At 37.4% G+C, this 24,667-nt stretch overlaps 1 protein-coding gene across 5 annotated transcripts in view; it reads right to left on the reverse strand.

Moving 5' to 3' along the window:
• LOC126196030 (ankyrin repeat and SOCS box protein 3-like) overlaps positions 1 to 22,391 on the reverse strand; it is a 293,727-nt gene extending 271,336 nt beyond the window's left edge. For 4 of the 5 annotated variants that reach the window (XM_049934535.1, XM_049934538.1, XM_049934537.1 and 1 more), the window contains exons 1-2: positions 22,131 to 22,391; positions 6,122 to 6,351 (exon numbers count right to left, since the gene is read on the reverse strand). In XM_049934535.1, coding sequence (XP_049790492.1) covers positions 6,122 to 6,320 — 199 coding nt within the window. In that variant the 5' untranslated portion in view covers positions 6,321 to 6,351; positions 22,131 to 22,391. Of the gene's footprint in view, positions 1 to 6,121; positions 6,352 to 21,847; positions 22,108 to 22,130 lie in introns of those variants that run through there. The other variant, XM_049934536.1, reaches the window with a different exon arrangement.
• Between the last annotated feature and the right edge of the window lie 2,276 nt (positions 22,392 to 24,667).

Raw genomic sequence — 24,667 nt, forward strand, 5'->3', positions numbered from 1 at the left:
ACAGCTGCTGAGAGAGATGGGGCAGTAGCTAGGATGAAGATGCTTGTCCTTACCGGGCTTAGGTATGGGTATGACAGTGGCTTCTTGCCAGCATCTGGGAAACACACCATCTGCCTAAATGTGATAGTACATAAAAAGGAGAAAGTCCTTGCATGCACGAGAAACATGCTGTTACATCTGAATGTGAACATCATCCGGCCCAGGGGCAGATGATCTGGATGAGGTTGTGACGAAGCAAACTGGGATCTCTTTACTTCCTCTCTTATTTTGCCATCTGCCTCCTTAAATTCATTTTATTTTCATTTTTGCCTAATTATCATTAACATGCATGAGTATAATCTGCATTTCGATAAAAGAGAAAGGTTAGCCCTCAGTATTAAGGAATATAGCATGAGGTCTAATTTTGTGCTTAGTTTTGTGTATGCAGTTAATTTCCTAATTTATTTTGATCATTCCTGGTAAATACCTTTTGTTATAGGGTGAAATCATCAATTGTTTCATGACTTAAATTCTATTGTTGACTTATACACAAACATAAATTCTGTAATAATTATAAACATTTGGAAGAATAACTATTAGGATTCTTAAAGTATTTTTTGGCTCTATTCGAAAACATATTAGCAAAGCCAGGCCTTGATTAATTCTCAAATAATTACCAGGTTTGTCCAAAGTATTGTGTTTATAACTATATATGTTAATTTCATTAATTAAACAAAGAATTCAGCCTAACCTATATGGTAGAATGAACTATTAAAAAGAAGGAATATTTGGATGTATTCTGTTAATTGAATGAGTTATGTTTTAATTGTAATTTCTGTAACATCAAACAATGTATAGTTTCAGTGCCTATTATTGCACATATGTTTACAGGACTGATTTTTGGTCCTGAGACAGTCAGTCCAAGACCAATTTTCAGATGGGAATTATGTGTTGGTTAAATTAACAACAATTCATCAACTTAACAGTGGAAGTGGAGATGTAATAAACAATTATTGACCATGCCTGTTAAATTTACTGTGAACTGTGTGGTTAGGTTTTTACTGCTCATAGATGCTCAACAGCAAACTATTGTAGCAGTATGCTGATGTTTGCCTGCAACCTATTAATGAGGCTTATCAACATTTACCAATACAGGATTGGCCATACAATTTGTGATATTGGGGGCTTGTGAACAGTGAAAGCAAAGAACTGTGAAACGCAATTCTGCAACTGTCGGCTACATCATTTACAGTAGTTAGTGTTGAACTCCCACCCCCATTTTTCAGTCAGTATAGCAAAGCAGTATGTTGACACTGAAGACTATCAACAAAGAAATAAAAGCAGGCAAACGTCACATATGGTGCCTTTTTGGGTGAGGACTATTGTATTTGGACACAATAAACAAGGACTTGTGAAGTTTGAACAGAGAATCCGAGAACGGTTTACAGTACAGTGATTTTAACGAAGTGAGTGTGTGATATATACGGCATCAGAATTTTGTCGAGGACAGTGAACACACAATATTATGGGAGTGTGAAATTCAATTACTTTGAAATGTCAGAATTGATGTAGCTCCATTAAACAGCACGGTGAAACAGCCAATCCATGCATCCGTTTCATGGCCACAGTAACAGAGTATCACAGCAGCCAATCAGCATGTGGGTTCTATGGAAGCAGCCACTGAGTACAGGAGCAGCCAATCAGCACGCAGATGTACAAAGCTGACCAGGATAAACAACATGCCTCACTGAGAGAATTACAACTTGCAGCAGTCTTGCAGATAACAAATCGAGATGACAACAGCAGCAGCAGCAGCAGCAGGTGATGAGTGAATAAAAATAAGGTAATTCATAGCAAAGGCCATTTTATATTAAGTGATGCATAATGTGTGGCCTTAATGAATGGGGAAGAATGGACAACAGGTGAGTGATGAAACTGATAACAAAGGTGTAGAGGTTAAGTTTTTAACCGAACAGAAAGACTTAATGGGGACTGATTCGGTAGACAATAGTGGTTATAAAACAGACATGAATATAGCTTTGAATGATGGGTATGAAAGTCCTATTGTAGATGAGATAATAAAAGCATTAATTGGTAAAAGTAAATAGAAATGTAGATTCAAAATTGGCTGAAATGGAGAAAAAGGTGGAAGAGGTACATAATCTAAAGCATAGAGTGTGTAGTGTCCCAAACAGTCCATCATTTGTTAGTTGTAAGAAATTTAATAATTTTGAACCATATGGGGAAGTGCATCCACTGGATTTCATTAGGGAATTTAATGATTTGCCTGATACACGGAATGATAAAGAGGAAACGTCATTTGCGAGAGGTTTTTTGAAAGAGGGTGCTTATGGATGGGCAGCTCAGGTACTTCTTGGCATCGCTTTAAGAAAGCATTTTTAGATGAATATTGGTCCAAAGAGAAGTGGCAGAGAATTTAGAGGGGAGGACAGAGATTTGACCCTATGAAGGGTACTATGAAAGGTTTCTGTGTTTTGGATAAGCAAATTGAAATATTTGGACAATGGCCTAGGTAGTGAATCAATAATTATGGGTTTAGAAACTAAGTTGCCTCAGAAAGTTAGAGAATTGCTTGTACCTGCCCCAAGGTGTTATATTGGCGATTTTTTGAATTATGTTGATAAAGTGGAGAGGGTGAAGGCCTCAGTGGAAGATCGTAGAAGGAATTTTGATGATGATAATCAATCAGGGAGAGAGTTTCAGGTAAATAGGATGAACAGAACTAATTATAGTAGAAATTCGAGGAATGGTTGGATGGAGGATAACCAGAATGGGCACGGAAATAGTAGGAGAAATTCAAGGAACAGAAATAAAGGAGAAGATGGTAATTCATACCCATTCCTTCTGATTCAAGTACAGGTCTGCAATCAATCTTCTCTAACTTCACTTTAATTTCTTTCCCCTTAAAATTTAGAATGAAGGCACCAACATTTACCAGTTGTAGAAAAGACTTCTGTAGCACAGCATAAATAATCTGTTACTTTTATGAAAGAGAGTAATAAGATATAATTTCAAAGGTTTGAGGTTTCCAGTAATCTTACCTAAATATAGGAAAAACATGCATTACTCATTGTAGAGGCCTCCAAAAGCCTACATTAATATAGTATTAGTTTAATAGAAATAGTAGTAGTAGTAGTAGTAGTAGTAGTAGTTGATGTTGTTGTTATTGTTTTCAGGGATGTTTGCAATTTATGCACAATATGGTTACATCTGTATTAATAGTGATGTTATTTGTAAACAATTTACAATGATCAGTACAAAACAGACTGTACCCTTTACTAACATGAAAGAACATACTCATCCACATAAGAGGCATATCTGGAAAGTAAGAACCATTTGGGGGGGGGATTCTTTTAAAACATTTTTTTGACCCAAAATTTGTTTTTACAAAAAAGAGCATACCTTAAACTGTTTTTCTGCATAGTTAACACCATTGTTCAGGCATCTGCCATAGTGGGAAACTAACTTTTCTATGCCTTCTTCATAGAAGGATGGTGCCAGTGAAGACAGCCACTGTTAACAGCATTTGTTGCATCATTTTCTGCTTGTTCAGATCCTTCCCAGGAATGAAACAGGCACAGCGGTACAATAACTGTGAAACACTGTTTCATCTACAGCTACATAGATACTCTGCAAATCACATTTAAGTGTCTGGCAGAGGGTTCATCGAACCACCTTCACAATTCTCTATTATTCCAGTCTCGTATAGCGTGCAGGAAGAATGAACACCTGTATCTTTCTGTATGAGCTCTGATTTCCCTTATTCGATCTTGGTGATCATTCCTCCCTATGTAAGTCGGTGTCAACAAAATATTTTCGCATTCGGAGGAGAAAGTTGATAATGGGAATTTGGTAAGAAGATTCCATCGCAACGAAAAATGCCTTTCTTTTAATGATGTTCATCCCAAATCCTGTATCATTTATGTGACACTCTCTCCCATATTTCGCGATAATACAACACATGCTGCCTTTCTTTGAACTTTTTCGATGTTCTCAGTCAGTCCTATTTGGTAAGGATCCCACAGTATTCTAAAAGTGGACGGACAAGAGTAATGTAGGCAGTCTCCTTAGTAGGTATGTTACATTTTCTAAGTGTCCTGCCAATAAAACGCAGTCTTTGGTTAGCCTTCCCAACAACATTTTCTGTGTGTTCCTTCCAATTTAAATTGTTCATAATTGTAATACCTAGGTATTTAGTTGAATTTACGGTTTTTAAATTAGACTGATTTATCGTGTAACCGAAGTTTAATGCGTTCCTTTTAGCACTCATGTGGATGACACTTTTTCTTATTTAAGGTCAACTGCCACTTTTAGCACCATTCCGATATTTCTTCTAAATCGTTTTGCAGTTTGTTTTGATCTTCTGATGACTTTAGTAGTCGATAAACAAAGCGTCATCTGCAAACAACCGAAGACGGCTGCTCAGATTGTCTCCCAAACCGTTTATACAGATAAGGAACAGCATAGGGCCTATAACACTACCTTGCGGAACGCCAGAAATCACTTCTGTTCTACTCAATGACTTTCCGTCAATTACAACGAACTGTGACCCCTCTGACAGGAAATCACAGACCCACTCACATAACTGAGATGATATTCCATAAGCACGCAATTTCACTACGAGCCGCTTGTGTGGTACAGTGTCAAAAGCCTTCTGGAAATCCAGAAATACGGAATCGATTTGAAATCCCTTGTCAGTAGCACTCAGCACTTCATGTGAATAAAGAGCTAGTTGTGTTTCACAGGAACGATGTTTTCTAAACCCATGTTGACTGTGTGTCAATAGACCATTTTCTTTGAGGTAATTCATTATGTTTGAACACAATACATGTTCTAAAATCCTGCTGCATATCGACGTTAATGATATGGGCCTGTAATTTAGTGGATTACTCCTACTACCTTTCTTGAATATTGGTGTGACCTGTGCAACTTTCCAGTCTTTGGGTACGGATCTTTCGTCGAGCAAACGGTTGTATATGATTGTTAAGTATGGAGCTAATGCATCAGCATACACCAAAAGGAACCTAATTGGTATAAAGTCTGGACCAGAAGACTTGCTTTTATTAAGTGATTTAAGTTGCTTCACTACTCCGAGGATATTTACTTCTACGTTACTCATGTTGGCAGCTGTTCTCGATTCGAATTCTAGAATATTTACTTCGTCTTCTTTTGTGAAGGCATTTCAGAAGGCTGTGTTTAGTAACTCTGCTTTGGCAGCATTGTCTTCTATGGTATCTCCATTGCTATCATGCAGAGAAGGCATTTATTGTTTCTTGCCACTAACATACTTCACATACGACCAGAATCGCTTTGGATTTTCTGCCAGGTTTCGAGACAAAGTTTCATTGTGGAAACGTTACAAGCATCTCGCATTGAAGTCCGTGCTAAATTTCGAGCTTCTGTAAAAGATCGCCAATCTTGGGGATTTTGCATCTGTTTAAATTTGGCATGTTTGTTTCATTGTTTCTGCACCAGTGTTCTAACCCGTTTTGTGTACAAAGGAGGATCGGCTCCATCGTTTGTTAATTTATTTGGTATAAATTTCTCAATTGCTGCTGATACTATTTCTTTGAATTTAAGCCACATCTGGTCTACACTTATATTATTAATTTGGAATGAGTTGAGATTGTCTCTTAGGAAGGCATCAAGATTCACGACAATGCATGTCCCCATTCTGCTGGTATCACTCAAATCTTTATTCAACAACTCTGTGAGGAGCAGTTGGATCACCTGCCATACAACTCTGATGTTGCATCTTCTGACTACCACAGAGGAAGGTATGTTCACAACAATAAAGAGTCTTCACTGACAGCATCTTTCTGTGAAGAAGGAACAGAAAAATTGGTTTCCCACTATGACAAATGTCTGGACAGTGGTGACAATTATGTAGAAAAATAGTTTAAGAAATGCTCTTCCTTCTAAAAATATATTTTAGTTTGATAAAATGTTTTTGTGAGTTTTTTACAAAATGTGGACATACATCTTAGAGATAGAAAAAGCGTGGTTTTAGGAATTAGCTAACTTTATATCTGGCATAAAAACTTAAAATGATGACTATGGAGGACCTAAAAGATATATTGTAGAAAGATAAAAAGTTTTCTGCATTTTGAATATGCATTACCATGACTCAGCAACAGTACAGCACACTCAACATGTCCTGCTGCGGCTGCTTCATGCAGTGCTGTCCAGCCACGGTTATCAACATTATCTGCCCTTCGTCCATCTTTGAGCAGTTTACTGACAGCATTGATATTGCCGGTACGAGCAGCAACTGACAGCAAAGGTGTTCTCAAGGGATCCGGTGCATCCAGCTGAATCATAGTGGCCCTCTACACTGATTTGCAGTTCCTACTGTAGTATAGAAACGTATAAGTAATTGGAGACAACTATGTAAATGAACTATAATATTATACAAATATCTTATAAAGATGTTCAGTAATGTAAAAATTTTATTTTGAAACATTAGTAGATCCACAGACTTCTAAATCATGAAATTTTTAATCTTGTTGCATCAAATTAAACTATTAATAAAGGCAAAAAAGAAAACATCTGACAAACTACAAGACCTATGTGTAATAAATTAGAACTTTTAAATTCATAACACCAATGAATTACAAAAATGTGTATATGTATATTTTAAATTATGAAATGAATGCACTAGTTGCTAAGAATTAAGCTGTAATAATGCTGTACCAGCAGCCATTATTTTGATTGTTTTATTAGGTAATCAGTTTTGACATTCCAATCACATCACCTTCAGGCCTGTCACATGAATGACTGCATGTACCACTCGCGCACCTATGAGACAAGGTACCAATAACTGTGTTTGATTCCACAGATATCCAAACTTCATGAGCATGTGTTCTCTTCACACATGTGAGAGCAACAGTTGCTGTCATGCGTGTGAAGAGAACACATGCGCATGAAGTTCAGATACCTATGGAACCATATATCATTATCAGCAGCCTGGCAGCTTGGTGCCTTGTCTTATAGATGCACGAGTGGTGTCTGGTGTCACTCATGCGACAGGCCTGAAAATCATGTGACTGGAATGTCAAAACTGGTTGCCTAATAAAACAATCAAAATAATGGCTGTTTGTACAGTAATATTACATTTCATCGACCAGCTGCTGTTCCACACTCCCATTTATCTTGACCACTCTAAATAACTGTCTGTCTACATGCAAATTACAAAAGTTTCAAGCAAATGTTCTTCAGCCATCAGGGGGACATCAATCAACATGATTGCCTTTGTAGTAGCTTTGTTTTTATAAAGATATGAACAGCAGAATGACTTTTTTCAATGGCACCCTGTATTTTTTTATTTGGTAATTCATTTCCTCTCCTAAAGACCTATTCAAAAATGTATCACAGTGTACCATTCACTTAAACACAATGTTATTAATTAAATAACACAACACTGACTTTGAGCCTGGGATCACAAACTCGTCCACTTGCTGGAATTATCAGAAAACAAATAAAAACCACGTAAAAACATCACACAAAATTGACTTTGACTCTCCTGTACCATTGCCCAAGATAGAACATTCAAAGGTGCTCAATGTGATGCCCCTGGACACCGAAACTGTTAGAGGAATTTGACAGAGCACTGAAAGACCTAACCTGAAACATGACCCCAATAGTAGACAACATTCTGTCATAACTACCGATGTAACTACGATATGCACAGAGTGTACAATGTATGATACAGATGAAATAACCTCAAACTTCAAGAAGAATGTGATAGTTCCAATTCCAAAACAGTAAGTTTTGCCAGCTTTGAATATTATCAAAAAATCAGTTTGAGAAGACATGGTTGCAAATTAATGACACGAATGAGACACAGGAAAATGGAAAAATTGGTAGAAGTCAATCTTGGGAAGATCAATTTGAGTTCCAGAGAAATGTAGGAATGTGCAAAGTTATATTCATCCTACGACTTATCTTAAAAGATAGATAAAGGAAGGGCAAATCTATGTTTGTAATGTCTGTAGACTTAGAGAAAGTTTTTGACAATGCTGACTTGCATACACTCTTAGTAATTCTAGATGTAGTAAGAGTATGGAGTGAAAAGTTATCTACAACTTGTAAACAAACCAGACAGCAGTTATAGTAGTTGAATAGCATAAAAGGGAAGCAGTAGTTGAGAAGGAAGTGAAATAGGGTAGTGGGCTATCCCCAGTGTTATTTAATCTCTGCACTGAGCAGAAAAAAAGAAAAGAGAAATTTGGAAATGGAATTAAGTTCAGGGAGAAGAAATAAAAACCTTGAGGTTTTCCGGTAACACTGTAATTCTGTCAGAGACAGCAAAGTACTTGGAAGAGCAGTTGAATGGAATGGACAGTGTCTTGAAAGGAGGAACACCAAAAAAATCAAAACAAGGATAATGGAATATAGTTAAACAGAAGCAAGTGATGCTGTGGGAATTAGGTTAGGAAATAAGACGTTAAAAGTAGTAGATGGATTTTGCTATTTGGGCAGTAACATAACTGATGATGGCCAAAGCAGGCAATAGCAAGTAAAGCATTTCTGAAGAAGAGAAATTTGTCAACATCAAATATAGATTTAAGTGCCAGGAAGCTTTCTTTACTGATTTGTGTCTGGAGAGTAGTCTCGTATGGAAGTGGTTTGCACGATAAACAGTTCAGAAAAGAAGAGAATACAAGCTTTTGAAATTAGATTAGATTAGATTAATACTTGTTCCATAGATCATGAATACGACACTTCGTAATGATGTGGAATGTGTCAGTTTAATAAAAGATGTCTGTACAAGATATTACATTACACAAAATATTGCATGACACTAATGTTTAAGTTTTTTTTTCTTTTTTTTCCATCTTAATTTATATCTAAAAATTCAGCCAATGAGTATAAGGAGTTGTCATCTAGAAATTCTTTAAATTTATTTTTAAATGTCAGTTGGCTATCTGTCAGGCTTTTGATGCTGTTTGGTAGGTGACCAAAGACTTTTGTGGCAGCATAATTTACCCCTTTCTGTGCCAAAGTCAGATTTTACCCTGCATAGTGAAGATCATCCTTTCTCCTGCTGTTATAGCTACGCACACTGCTATTACTTTTGAACTGGGTTGGATTATTAACAACAAATTTCATAAGTGAATATATATACTGTGAGGATCCCTAGATCCTTAAATAGATGTCTGCAGCATGACCGTGGGTGGGCTCCAGCAATTATTCTGATTACAAATGTGGTGCTACAGAAGAATGCTGAATATTAGATGGGTAGATCACATAACTAATGAGGAGGCACTGAGTAGAATTGAGGAGAAAAGGAATTTGTGGCACAATTTGAGTAAAGAAAGGATCCACTGATAGAACACATTTTGAGACATCATGGGATTGTCAGTTTGGTATTGGAGGGAAGTGTGAGTGGGGGGGGGGGGGGGGTAAAATTGTAGAGGAAGACCAAGAAATGAATACATTAAGTACGCTCAAATGGATGTACATTGCAGTAGTTGCATAGAGATGAAGAGACCTGCACATGACAGAGTAGCATGGAAAACTGCAACACACCAGTCTTTGGACTGATGACCACATCAAGAAAATTAAGTTTTTAAACATCAGCTACTTGGTACAACTGACAAGATAGCAACTTTTTCACATTAACAGCCCTCTTACTAATTTATTTCATTTATTTTAGCTGAATACACACAAACTGCATTGAGATATACAGTGATAATTCAGTGTTGATGCAGTATCCTGTTTGTTGTGAATATAGTAAATGAATGCTACAATTAATTCAGTCCAAACATTCAGATTAGCAGGAACTGTTTCCCATCTGTGGTACCTTAATTATAGTTGACACACATGCTTGCAAATAAACACTTGCTTGACAGGATGGCACTATAACAAAGAGGTGGTAGTACAATATGAAATAACAAATAACATTAAGAGTAGGTTACAAAATGGTACTTAATTTTGGTACAGTCGTTTGCTGTCTCTGACAAAATTACAGTGTTACTGGAAAACCTCAAAGTTTTTATTTCTTCTCCCTGAACTTTAATTCCCTTTCCAAATTTCTCCTTTCTTTCCTTGTGCTCAGTGCTGAGATTAAATAACACAGGGGATAGGCTACAACCCTGTTTCATTTCCTTCTCAACCACTACTTCCCTTTTATGCCATAAATCTACAATGATATGTAAGATAACTTTGCTGTTCTTGGCAATCTTTGGCCTTGTCACTGTAACTGAATGTAATCATGCAGACCCTCTGTTACTGCTTCTAGTTATCCAGAAATAGCAACTTCTAAGTTGGAAGGTAGTGTTCGCAGTACTGTACTGGTCTGACAAAAGACATTGATCTGAACTGTCTGACTGTTGACTCATTCCAGATCCGTACAGTTTCTCCTTCTAGTTGGGATGTACAAAAGAGTACAGAGAGATGGATGGATGAGTAGGTGATGGAATAAATAAATGAATGAAAAGGCAAGAGGAACACATCTAAGCATCTTGGAATGCCTCAATCATACCAAAATCATATCCTCTCAGGTTTCTTGTAGGCCCATAAATCCCACATAAAAGATTTCTGCAGAAGATTTGTTTAGTTTGATACAAAATGCTGCTCTATGGTTTTCATACACCTTGACTTTTAAATATACATTTTCAATTTAGGCACCATCTATAAAGGCCTACATATCAAATGCTCAGACAACTAAGCAATTTCTCCTATCTACAATGACATCTACCACAAGCAATTCCACTCATATAGATGCCATTCATCCTTCCCCATTAGCCAAGAATTATGGTCTTCACCAATTGCAAAAATAAATATTTTATTCTGCAGTAATTTGTACACCATGATGAAATATCCTGATAACTATTTGCTGCAGAGCAAGAGATATCCTGATGTTTGCCTTCAATCAGCAGCAATTTGAACTTCACTTTAAGGTTCATAGTTCACCTTTCTCCGACTTTTCAAACATTTCACAAAAACATTTAACCTGCGATTCTACAACTTTCTGCAACATTGTTCCCCTCAGGAAAAACAGTCCAGCAGGGTACAGAGGGAAGTTTGTAGCATTCGGGAGGGTATGAGAGAGGCACTGACATAATCATCTGTTAAGTTGAGTCAAATAGCTTAATCAGTAACATCAGAGTTCAAACCCCACTGCAATGTACATTTTTAATCTGTCAGAATAATTTCAATACAACATACACAGACGAACCAAAACATTATCAGCAATGCCCACTGTGAGCTTGTATGTCAGCTGTTAGTGTTGTGGGCATATGAGCAGTAAGAACAGTGTGTATGTGGAGAAGAGGTAAATGGGGACTCATTCCAGCAATGATACACATCTTAAATGGGGAAACCTTACTGACATAAAAGACACTAACAAACGGCAGATGTATGGCCTAACACATGGAGAGAAGTATCTCAGAAATGGCAAATCTGGTCACCTGTTCATGTGCTACTGTCACAAGCAGCTATGGACAGTGGTTGAAGGATGGTGAAAAACCTACGAGTAGATGACAAGATGTTGGACAACCACATCACATTACATGCTAGTTGGAGACTGCTCACTCTGTAAAGCAGGGTAGATGGCAATTTATGACAAATATGATAAAAGAATACTATTTTGGTGCAAGCACAAGTGTTTTGGAGCACACAGTTCGGCACACAAGATTGAACAAGTGGTTCTAAAGCAGGGACCCCTACACATACCATTGCTGACCAAATGATATCATCATTTATTACTGCAGTGGGCATGGGATCATAGAGACTGGACTACAGATCAATGGAAATTTGTCAACTATTTGGATGACTCATGTTTCTTGTTACAATAGACCAATGGCAATGACCGGATTCCCCATCATCCAGGTGAATGGCTGCTCAAAATGTGCAATGTCCCACAGAAACAGGTCAGTGGGAGCAGTATTATTCACCTGGGTTTCCATGGGACCTCTCGTAATCATCAAAGGTGCCACAATTGCTGTGGACTATGTGAACATTACCACGGGACCACATTCATCAATTCATGCTTTATGTCTTTCCCAATGGCAATGGCATCTTGTGGTCACATAATCAGAAACAAGCTACACAGGTTTGAGGAGCGTGTTGGCGAAGTCATACTGATGTCTTAGACACCCAATTTGCCTGATATGAACCTGATGGAACACACCTGCTACATTATTGTATGTCTGCTCCGCACCCAAAAACCACCACCTCGAAATTTATGGGAATTGTGTGACCTGTGCATAGCTGTCCTGCCACATATCTCCAGAAATCTAGTAAGGGCTCATTGAATCTACACCATACAGAATCACTGCTGTATTGCAGTCTTAAGATAGGCTACATGCTATTAAGATAGCAGTGGAATAATGTTATGGCTCATCAGTGTATTTTCTGTTTGAGGATAAGTGATTCAGTTTAGATTAGATTAGATTTACTTTCATTCCAATTGATCCGAAGTGAGGAGGTCCTGCAGGATGTAGAACATGTCAAAAAAAACAACAATACATGACAAATATTTACAACTAAAACAAATAAGCTAATGTACCATTCCACAGGTCCCAAGTGAAATGATCGTCATTTTTTAATGAACACTATATGAAAGAGTCATTTTACAAATGCACTGAATTTAAAATAAAATAGTTTTTTAATTTATTTATAAGGTAATAAACGTGTAATACAACTACTATAATACAATGAACACATTACAGCACAGAAATGGTGCAGAAGTTAGATTGTGCACACACACACACACACACACACACACACACACACACACACACACACGTTGGTTTTACTAAGAAATTCATCAATGGAGTAGAAGGAGTTGGCCACCAATAAATCCTTTAGGCTTCTCTTAAACTGAATTTCATTGGTTGTTAAGCTTTTTATGGCTGCTGGCAAGTTATTGAAAATGTGTGTTCCTGAATAATGCACACCTTTTTGTACAAGACTAAGTGACTTCAAATCCTTGTGAAGATTATTCTTATTTCTAGTATTGATTCCATGAATTGAGCTGTTGGTTTGAAAAAGTGATATATTTTTAATGACAAATTTCATTAAGGAATAAATATATTGGGAAGCAGTAGTTAGTATCCCTAGTTCCATAAACAGGCTTCTGCAGGATGTTCTTGAGTTCACACCACATATAACTCTTACTGCACGTTTTTGTGGCCGGAAAACTTTAGCTTGGCTTGATGAATTACCCCAAAAAATAATCCCATATGACATTATGGAATGAAAGTAAGTATAGTATGCCAGCTTTTTCATTTTTATATTTCCTATGTCCAACACAATTCGCATTGCAAATACAGATTTGTTAAGATGCTTCAGCAGTTCTGTGGTGTGCTCCTCCCAGTTGAATTTATTATCAAGCTGTAATCCCAAGAATTTAACACTGTCCACTTCTTCTATCTGCTTGTCATTGAATGTTAGGCATATACTCGTGGGACACCCCTTACAAGTTCTGAACAGCATGTAGTGTGTTTTTTCAAAGTTTAGTAACAAAGAATTGGCTAGGAACATCTACATCTACATCCATACTCCACAAGCCACCTGACGGTGTGTGGCGGAGGGTACCTTGAGTGCCTCTATCAGTTCTCCCTTCTATTCCAGTCTCGTATTGTTCGTGGAAAGAAGGATTGTCGGTATGCCTCTGTGTGGGCTCTAATCTCTCTCATTTTATGCTCATGGTCTCTTCGCGAGATATACATAGGAGGGAGCAATATACTGCTTGACTCCTCAGTGAAGGTATGTTCTCAAAACTTCAACAAATGCCCGTACCGAGCTACTGAGCATCTCTCCTGCAGAGTCTTCCATTGGAGTTTATCTATCATCTCCGTAACGCTTTCGCGATTACTAAATGATCCTGTAACGAAGCGCGCTGCTCTCTGTTGGATCTTCTCTATCTCTTCTAGAAACCCTATCTGGTACAGATCCCACACTGCTGAGCAGTATTCAAGCAATGGGCAAACAAGCATACTGTAACCTACTTTCTGATTGCATTTCCTTAGGATTCTTCCAATGAATCTTAGTCTGGCATCTGCTTTACCGACGATCAACTTTATATGATCATTCCGTTTTAAATCACTCCTAATGCGTACTCCCAGATAATTTATGGAATTAACTGCTTCCAGTTGCTGACCTGCTATATTGTAGCTAAATGATAAGGGATCTTTCTTTCTATGTATTCGCAACACATTACACTTGTCTACATTGAGATTCAATTGCCATTCCCTGCACCATGCGTCAATTCGCTGCAGATCCTCCTGCATTTCAGTACAATTTTCCATTGTTACAACCTCTCGATATACCACAGCATCATCCACAAAAAGCCTCAGTGAACTTCCGATGTCATCCACAAGGTCATTTATATATATTGTGAATAGCAACGGTCCTACGACACTCCTTGCGGCACACCTGAAATCACTCTTACTTCGGAAGACTTCTCTCCATTGAGAATGACATGCTGCGCTCTGTTGTCTAGGAACTCTTCGATTCAATCACACAATTGGTCTGATAGTCCATATGCTCTTACTTTGTTCATTAAACGACTGTGGGGAACTGTATCGAACGCCTTGCGGAAGTCAAGAAACACGGCATCTACCTGGGAACCCGTGTCTACGGCCCTCCGAGTCTCGTGGACGAATAGCGCAGGCTGGGTTTCACACGATCGTCTTTTTCAAAACCCATGCTGATTCCTAAAGAGTAGATTTCTAGTCTCCAGAAAAGTCATTATACTTGAACATAATACGTGTTCCAAAATTCTACAACTGATAGACGTTAGAGATACAAGTCTATAGTTCTGCACATCTGTTCGACGTCCCTTCTTGAAAACGGGGATGACCTGTGCCCTTTTCCAATCCTTTGGAACGCTACACTCTTCTAGAGACTTACAGTACACCGCTGCAAGAAGGGGGGAAAGTTCCTTCGCGTACTCTGTGTAAAATCAAATTGGTATCCCATCAGGTCCAGCGGCCTTTCCTCTTTTGAGCGATTTTAATTGTTTCTCTATCCCTCTGTTGTCTATTTCGATATTTACCATTTTGTCATCTGTGCGACAATCTAGAGAAGGAACTACAGTGCACTCTTCCTCTGTGAAACAGCTTTGGAAAAAGACATTTAGTATTTCGGGCTTATAGTCTGTCATCATCTGTTTCAGTACCATTTTGGTCACAGAGTGTCTGGACATTTTGTTTTGATCCACCTACCGCTTTGACATGAGACCAAAATTTCTTAGGATTTTCTTTACTTTCAAATTCATTGAACGCCTCTTGCATAGCCCTCCTCAGACTACATTTCGCTTCGCATAATTTTTGTTTGTCTGCAAGGCTTTGGCTATGTTTATGTTTGCTGTGAAGTTCCCTTTGCTTCCGCAGCAGTTTTCTAACTCGGTTGTTGAACCACGGTGGCTCTTTTCCATCTCTTATGATCTTGCTTGGCACATACTCATCTAACACATATTGTACGATGATTTTGAACTTTGTCCACTGATCCTCAACACTATCTGTACTTGAGACAAAAACTTTTGTGTTGAGCCGTCAGGTACTCTGAAATCTGCTTTTTGTCACTTTTGCTAAACAGAAAAATCTTCCTACCTTTTTTAATATTTCTATTTACGGCTGAAATCATCGATGCAGTAACCGCTTTATGATCGCTGATTCCCTGTTCTGCATTAACTGTTTCAAATAGTTCGGATCTGTTTGTCACCAGAAGGTCTAATATGTTATCGCCACGAGTCGGTTCTCTGTTTAACTGCTCAAGGTAGTTTTCAGATAAAGCACTTTAAAAAAATTCACTGGATTCTTTGTCCCTGCCACCCGTTGTGAACGTCTGAGTCTCCCACTCTATATCCGGCAAATTAAAATCTCCACCCAGAACTGTAACATGGTGGGGAAATCTACTCGAAATATTTTCCAAATCATCCTTCAGGTGCTCAGCCACAACAGCTGCTGAGCCAGGGGGCCTATAGAGACATCCAATTACCATGTCTGAGCCTGCTTTAACCGTGACCTTCAGCCAAATTATTTCAACCAGTGATTAATGTCCACAAATATTTTATTAGCTGATCTTCCTAAGACTAAACTTGATTTGCTATTTATTGCATTGTTTGTATCATCAGCAAACAAAACGAACTTGGCATCTGGTAATGTTACTGATGAAAGGTCATTGATATACACAAGAAAAGGTAAGGGTCCCAAAATGGAACCTTGTGGGACCCCAACATGTAATTAGTTCCCAGTTGGATGATGCCTGATAGCTTGATACATGTCTCTTTCCTAATAACACCCTTTGTTTCCTGCCAGAAATATAAGATTTGAACCATTTCGCAGCATTTCCTGTTACACTATAATATTCTAATTTATTTAAAAGGATATTGTGATTTACACAGTCAAATGCCTTTGACAGATCACAAAATATACCAGTTGCCTGCAATTTTTTGTCTAATGAATTAAGCAGATTTTCACTGTAAGTGTAGATAGCCTTCTCAATATCAGAACCCTTTAGAAATCCAAACTGTGACTTTGACAGTACATTATTTGAGATAAGATGGTTATAAAGCCAATTGTACATTACTTTTTCTAAAATTTTTGAGAATGCTGGCAACAGTGAAATTGGATGGAAATTTGATGCCGTGTGACAGAACAGTGGTTGAGCAAACCATTAATTTCAGTTAAATAACAATTATGTAGGAGTAGGATACTTAATAGTGTGAAATAGGAGGTGGAGAAGCTGCTTTTATGATCTTCATTACCAATGGAAAATTAAAAGAACTACAAAAAGTTTCATGTGTCGATTCTATTGAGTCCATATTCAGCCTTAAATCCATGTATAAAATATTCCTGCTAAGTACATTACGGCGAAGTCAAAATTAGAATGCCTGATATTGTATCTCCAATGGAGAATTACTGTCAGGCAGTCACAATGCCTTACAGCATTTTATACTTCTATACTGAGAAATAACCAAACAAGTCATAAATAAAACACTTGGTTTATGTATTAAGGGCTTAGGTGAAAGCTGTCCACTAACGCTTATTAATTAGGCATGTAACATACAAAGAGTTCTTCATGTGCAAAATATCAGCGTTAAAAGAGAAGGAACGAGGATCATTCCAAGTCAAAGGGACCAATATTAAAAAGTGTCCCCACTCTATACATAGACAGTGTTTTATACTGAATGACACCATGTAAAAATTTGGAATTTAACCACACCTAAATATAGATACAAGCCTCTAAAGATTCTGAGAGCCAAGGTTTGACCGTCCACTGCTACTTTTCATATAATCCAATCACACCAAAACTTCTGAGGGCTATTCCTACCTATGAAGTCTATATATGGGTCAAATTTAATTAACATTGGATGCCTAGATGAAAAGATACACATCTGTAAAGTTGCCCAAAATTTTCTAGACGCAAATTTGGGGGTATTTTTGGGGGGCAATATCTCAACTGTGTCTTGTTCAATCCTTTTTTTCTTACCACAGATGGAAAGAGCATGCTTTAAAGTCTTGAAGCCATATTGTTTAATTTCTGGATCTTGCATACTGATGGGTAAGAATTGCTATCAAACGTAGGAAAAATGGATTATTGATAAATACAAAAAATTAATAAATTTTTAAGTTGTAAATCAAAAAATTTATAATTGTAGTTTCTCTAAATAGTATTAGGTTTCCCTGAAGTTTAGGGAATGTAACTATGCTAATAAAACGTGTTTTCGCATTATTTTACAGTATAGAGTATAAATATAATAAAACCTCACAAAATGCTCTTAAGATTGAGAAGATCACTGGAATGCAATGTTGCTTTAACAGCAGGGATTCATTGCTGAATCACCACTTTCAATTGTTGCTTTCATTATTGGCAAGTCCCCACAGTGTCAGTATTCCATGCAGTGTAATCTTTGGTGTTGACAATATACAATCTTAGTGTTGCGTTCTGAGTGTTTGGGTAACCAACAGTCATTGTAGTAGCAGAAGGTAGCGCCTAATTTGTATATTTTATACATAAATAAGACTGAATCTTCTATTCTTCAAACCCAGATACTCATCAGCTTTCAAAATTGCTTGTAATAGGTTAATAAACTATTGTATAAAATGAACCAACAGACCCTTGCACTTAGCTACTTTGGTGGATCAGATGGAGCTGATTTTCAAAAGTCATCACCATTCTATTATGACAAAATTCAACTACAATCAGTTAAGGAAATGTCACCAATGGACGAGGAGCTTCTACGATGTGCATATGGGCTTGATTTTACTGAAGATGCCCAAATTTGTTCATACCATAATGCCTTGTGGATGACAAAATTTCTATTCTTGATAAGACTTCCTACAACCCATTTGGTAAAGAAAAGCATGTAACCCAGAAGGCTTTAACAGCAGTAACCATTGCAATGTCTGATAGGTTGAAGTTACTGACTGTTAATGAAGTTTTTAATCCTGGTCAGAAAATTTGTACCAAATGTAGACACGAAGTGGCCCAAAAAAAATCATCCCACCACAATAAGCAAGAATCACCATCTCCTGAAGACATGGATGTTGTTGATGCTTGCTTTACTGCTAATACTTCATTACCATCATGCGGATAGTCACCATTAAAGCTTCAACGGATCAGAAAAAGGGATTCAATGGGATACGTAAAGTGAGAAGTTCTGAAAGCCCAAGGCAGCATTGCTAAGGTAACAGCCACAGCTGCTGGTGTGTCACGTAGCTATTGCTCAAATGCAAACAGAAGAGGGCCATAAATATAAAGACATGGACATCTTAATTGAAGAACATAAGCTTCAGACTTCAAGAAATTTCAGTAAAGTTCATATTTTGACCCTGGCCCAAATAGCTGGACTATTTAAAAAATGGCTAAGGAATTTGCTGTTTCAACTAAAATGGTGAGGAAGTCTAGAAAACTAGAATGGAAGATGGAATTTTGGCAGCACCTGCCAATCAAAAAGAGGAAAAGCTCAATGATGAAGTAAAACAAAGTGTCCTCACTTGTTTTGGAGATGATAAGTTTTCTCATTTATGCCCCGTCTAAAAGGATTGTGTTGCAGTAAGAATAAATGGGAAACAGATTCACAAGCAGAAACATCTGCTCCTTTGTAATCTGAAAGAAATATTCATTATTTATTGTAAGCAATGTGGAAATCAATTGAGATTCTCAAAATTGTGTGAGCTTAGATGGAAATAGTGTACTGCAGTTGGTGCATCTGGATCACATTCTGTATGTGTATGTGTAATTCATCAAAACGTCAAATTAGTGTTGGCTTCAGAAACATCCTTCCAAGACAACTACAAGGTTCTGAGAAAGAAAACTGTATGCAGTTTGTAATCAAAAGATTGTATGCTGCAACACTGTGAGGAATGTCCAGAAAAAAGGCAACTAGATGCTTTTTTTGAAGGCACTTTTAAAAATGATTACTCTGAAGAAACAATGCAATAAAAGCAATGGGTCCACACTGACAGACAGACAGACATTGGAGATGTGTCAGAGCACTGTGGATGATTTCATGGAGGCACTGATTTCGAAAATTACTGGTTTAAGAAGCTATCACTTTGTGACGAGATGCTAAAGTTTATACCTTAAGCAGTTAAAAAGAAACACTGCAGAAAATGAATTACTAATACTGATAAAAATGTAAATTTCGTGTGACTAGGGCTTCCCGTCGGGTAGACCGTTCGCTGGGTGCAAGTCTAAGAATTATTCATTCATTATTCAAGATGCTGTGCAAGGATTTCATTAGGAGCATAGTCAGGTTACATTACATCCATTTGTTATCTATTTTGGAGGCAAAGAATGTCAGACTATTAGCATTTGTATGATTATCAATTGTCTCTGTCATGATAATCATTGCTGTCCATGCCTTTCAAATAAAGCTAATAGTATATTTAAGAGAAAATGAATCTCTTTTTAAAGCAAAACTAAAGGAATGTCTGTTTATACATTAGAAGAGTTTTATGATGCAAAAAGGGAAATAGCAATTAGATAGAATTATCCATCTTGTTAACAAAGAAATGTGCTTGCAATTTTTCTTCAAATTAAAACATGAAATTTTGTATTAACACTCAAAGAAATCTGCTATTATATGTACAATATCTGTTTTTCCTCTAAACCTTGTATTAACTATATGCAGTTATGTAGAACATTTTTTATATATTTAATGAAGACTGTTTTGTATCTTTTTGTATGTTTGACTCATTCCACATCTCATGTGACGTGCTCACAATACGAGATCTACGGAACATGAAATAAATAAATAAATACAGACAAAGATTGCAAACATTAAGAACATTTATTTCTTAAGTGATGGTTCAGCTTAGTACAAAAATTTCAGAAATTCCATCAATTTATGTCTGCTTGAAAAGGATTTTGGCATCACTGGTGAATGGAATTTTTTTGGAACAAGCCACAGTAAATCGCCTTGTGCTGGCACTGGGGTAACAGCAGAAAGACTAGCAGCCCGTGCTAGTTTGCAGAAGCCCCAAATATTGACTCCATATGAGTTTTTCAAATTCTGTGATGATAGTATTCCAGGCATAAAGTTTTTTTATGTGCCAAAAGAAGATTTTGAAAAACAAGGTTTGACATGAGACATAAAATATCTGGAACAAGAGAAAATCATCCATTTTAGACAATTACTTGTAATCAGCTTTGAGTAAGCAGAGTTTCTAATGATGCATTCATAGTTAATGCCTCTGAAGTAGATGATGAAATTCCAGGAATCTCAATTGCAAGTTAACAACCAGGACAGTCTGTTGCACATGTGTATAACAATTTTTGGTGGGTTGGAAAAGTGTGTGAAGTTTCACATGAACAAGATGCCCTCATCAGTTTTATGCACCCACATCGTTCTGCTCGTTCCTTCCACTAGCTCACTCCTAAAGACACCCGCAGGATTCCTGAGCAACATACTGTCATGACTTTAGAAGCACCTTCAACATCATCATCAGAAAGACAATACAGTTTTCTTCAATCTGTCCTTGACAAAATTCTACAACTAGTTAACGAAAAATGGAACTGACTAGTGTTTTTGTTTTGCAAATTTGCTGCGTTATATATTATACTTGTTCCATGGCAAATTTTAAATTAGTGTTTGAAACTGATTTATATACTCAAATAAAAAATAATAATAATTATGGGACTTCACGAGAAAAATATTTCGCTTTTAAATCTTCTCGAAGTGCTAAAATAATAACTTTTCAAATGTATTCTTACTCATCAATATGTTAAGATCCATAAATTATACAATATGGCTTTGAAAGCTTAAAGCATGGTCTTTAACGCTGTGGTACGAAAAAAAAAAAAAAGGAATGAACAAGACAGATTTGAGATACTGCCTCCCAAAAATACCCCAAAATTTGCGTCTAGAAAATTTTGGCCAACTTGGCAGATGTGTATTTTTTCATCTAGGCAGCGACTGCTAATTAAATTCGATGCATATATAGGTATCAGATGTAGGTACAACACTCTGAAATTTTGTTGTTATTGGTTTACATGAAAAGACGCGATGGTCGGTCAAACCTTGACTGACAGTAGCACGTCAAATTTTTGCCACAGTGTGATTCAGCATAAAACGTTGTCTATGTATATTAAAGCAAATGACCAAATGCTTGCTAGAACTTTTAAAAAAGCCTTGCAAACTTGGCACATTTGCACATTCATATGTGATGCAAATATGAGTAGCCTCTCTTTAAAAGCTCGTAAAAATGCAACCACTAAAGATACTGGACTGAAATTGGGTTTATGACCATCAAAGACAATATAGAACCTTCACAACAAATTTCGTTAGATTCGGAGACAGTCGAGTGGGGACCCCTGCTACCCTTGACGTCACTATAAACAACAGCGAATACTTCAGCAATTGGAAATAATAGATTTCAGCTATCACTTTTTAGATTTTACCGACAGATCTAGATTTCAGCTAGAAATTAGCCATTCTCAGTGCACTATCATTTTTGATCAATGCATGCAATGCCTGTTAGTCGGGCTTCTTCCACAGTTGACTGAATACTCAATGTACAGGCGCTGCATGCGACAGCCTTCTGAATGGAAGGTAACCTGACTTCAGCTATTAGTTTTCCAGCTGATGTCCCATCATCTAGGATAGACTAGTGAAATGTTATTCGAATATCATGCTGAACAGCACGTATAGTGCCAAATAGGTTAGGTACCTTTGATTTTAATCGTATTATATCTTATGTGCCAACAATGAAACCTGAATTTTTACAAAATCAATTGCGGAACTTTAACTACAATATGAAGCACTACAAGTACTTCATATCGTCACGGTGACTTTGTGCAATTATTCTGTGCAATCAAAAGGATCAGGACGATTCTTCCGATAAAAATGGCACTTAACTAACAACTTCCAATGGCAGCTGTCACTCAAGTCTCAAAGACCCATTTAAAGAATACAAACAACAAGTTTACAAAATACAAACATAATTACGACAGATATTGAACTTCACACCAAAGATATAAAATCACAGAAGCGACACACGCGCCAGTAAAAGTTGTGTTCCAGTGAACTCTCTATATGGAGATCACTGTTTTGTTCCCATTTGACAGCAGGAGCGACACTACCGCTTCAAGCGGCGAGAAAGGAATGTCAGATGCGTCGCAAGCATGATGTTAGTTTCGTATCCCTTTTCCACATGATTTACAAAATATTTGAATTATTTTTTTGCCTCCAGGATTTCTGTAATAACAGAAGTAGGACAAGAAATTGCCAGATAGTGGGAGAAATATGCTGTGCCTGTAAACCCCAAGTCCTCAAACAAAAAATGATGTCAGAAGCTCTGTCATATGTTAAATGTGCCATTAGAGACTTTTTTATCCAATGACATATTATCTAGTTTCTTAGTATCGGAGAAATGCTGTACCTTCTGCTTTAAAAGATGGAATATGTTGTCATTTGTACCACATTTTATTCGTATTCCTTCTATATTCCTCTATAAGGTATGCACTAATGGAAACATAAAACATTTTGACAAAACTTGTATGCCTGTAATGTAATAAATTAGGAGTAAACAGCTTATTTTCGTATTTCCATCTTGCAGCACGCTTCTCCTTCAATGGCATGCTAATCTGGCTTAACAGCAACTCAAGTGCAGTTTTTTTCTTTTTTAATATCAGGATCTTGTAGTCTTCAAAATTTGTTTGTCGTTCTTCACTTGATCCTTGTGATACAGTTTCTCTTGCTGTCTGTACTTAAAATGATGGGAACTTTCCTTGTCCCATAATAGTTTGCACGAAGTCCAGCGATCTGCGCACTCAGACACTTCACACGCTTTTGCAAGACACAAATAACTGCCCTTAATCCAACCACTTCATCAGGTCTGTGTTAGCGATCGGGATAAACCTTGCACTGATATATGGAGAATCGAACTGGCTGCTTCTGCGCCACAGGAGTGTTTTAAAGCTTTAGACGGGTTGCCGAACATTCGTGGCAGTTTCCTCTTCATCGTCAGTTGACGTGGCTTATTAGGGAAATAGAACAGTGTGGGTACTGGATTCCACATGAGTTTATTAGTGTCTATATTCATGAACTGCTTTTGTTCGAAGTGTAGCGAAAGAACCTTAAAATTACTATAAAGGTAAACAGGACCTACTTCATAAGATCTTCTCGTCTGCTATTCACTAGCCGTTTTCTGTCCCTAAAACGAAACATTAATCATTAATACACATGTAGTTTGCAAGCGAATCCTGACGATACACTTTAGTAACGTGACAGTATATACCTCTCACAGTCCTTAGGAAACCTAAAAAAAGGCAATTTGATATCTTCTTCTTGTTGCTTCTGCAAATTATTGCGCTACAGACGCTGCTGTTTGTAAAAAATCATTGTTCGAACCAAAATAAACCACTAATTTTCCATTTCACGATCGCGTCGAAATCAACAGATTTACTTACTGGCCATTTAATAATAATAAGATTTTATTGTCGTTAAGCTTACAGACAATGTCAAATTAGAAAATATAAACAAAATTATAAGCAGGAGTTGGCCGAAGTGGCCATGCGGTTAAAGGCGCTGCAGTCTGGAACCGCAAGACCGCTACGGTCGCAGGTTCGAATCCTGCCTCAGGCATGGATGTTTGTGATGTCCTTAGGTTAGTTAGGTTTAACTAGTTCTAAGTTCTAGGGGACTAATGACCTCAGCAGTTGAGTCCCATAGTGCTCAGAGCCATTTGAACCAAGCCATAAGCAGGAGTTATAAGTACAATATTACAATAGTTTTATAAATAGTCAATAGACAGGAGATAAAATATATAAAGTGAGGTAGTACAACCAAATCAATCAGATTTGGTGCACTGCTGGCGAAGTGAGCAATAAAATCGAGGCGATGTGTGGTTATGTTAGAATGTGATAAAATGTACAGTATGTAGGGGAGTGTTTCGCGCCAGTAAGGCTGGCCACAAGATGATACGCAGGTCCGTGAGGTGACGCAGGGTGACTCACGGTAAGTTTTTGCGAACCACATAACTGCATGGTCCTGCGCACGTTAGAGCGCAACGTGACGTGACGCAGTTCCTGTGCTTGGTGACCCTGCGGACCGCAGTCTCCTGTACGCAGTTTACTGCGAGGCTCACGGTGGTTCTGGCTGTTGGTAGTTCGAAATGGAAGGAAAGCTAATTGAAGCCGTATGTGTTCGCAAAGTTCTGTATGATACAAGCCATGAAGATTACTTGAAAACGAATCTGAAAGCTGA

The sequence above is a fragment of the Schistocerca nitens genome, chromosome 1 (assembly GCF_023898315.1).
Source record: "Schistocerca nitens isolate TAMUIC-IGC-003100 chromosome 1, iqSchNite1.1, whole genome shotgun sequence".
Lineage (NCBI taxonomy): Eukaryota > Metazoa > Arthropoda > Insecta > Orthoptera > Acrididae > Schistocerca > Schistocerca nitens.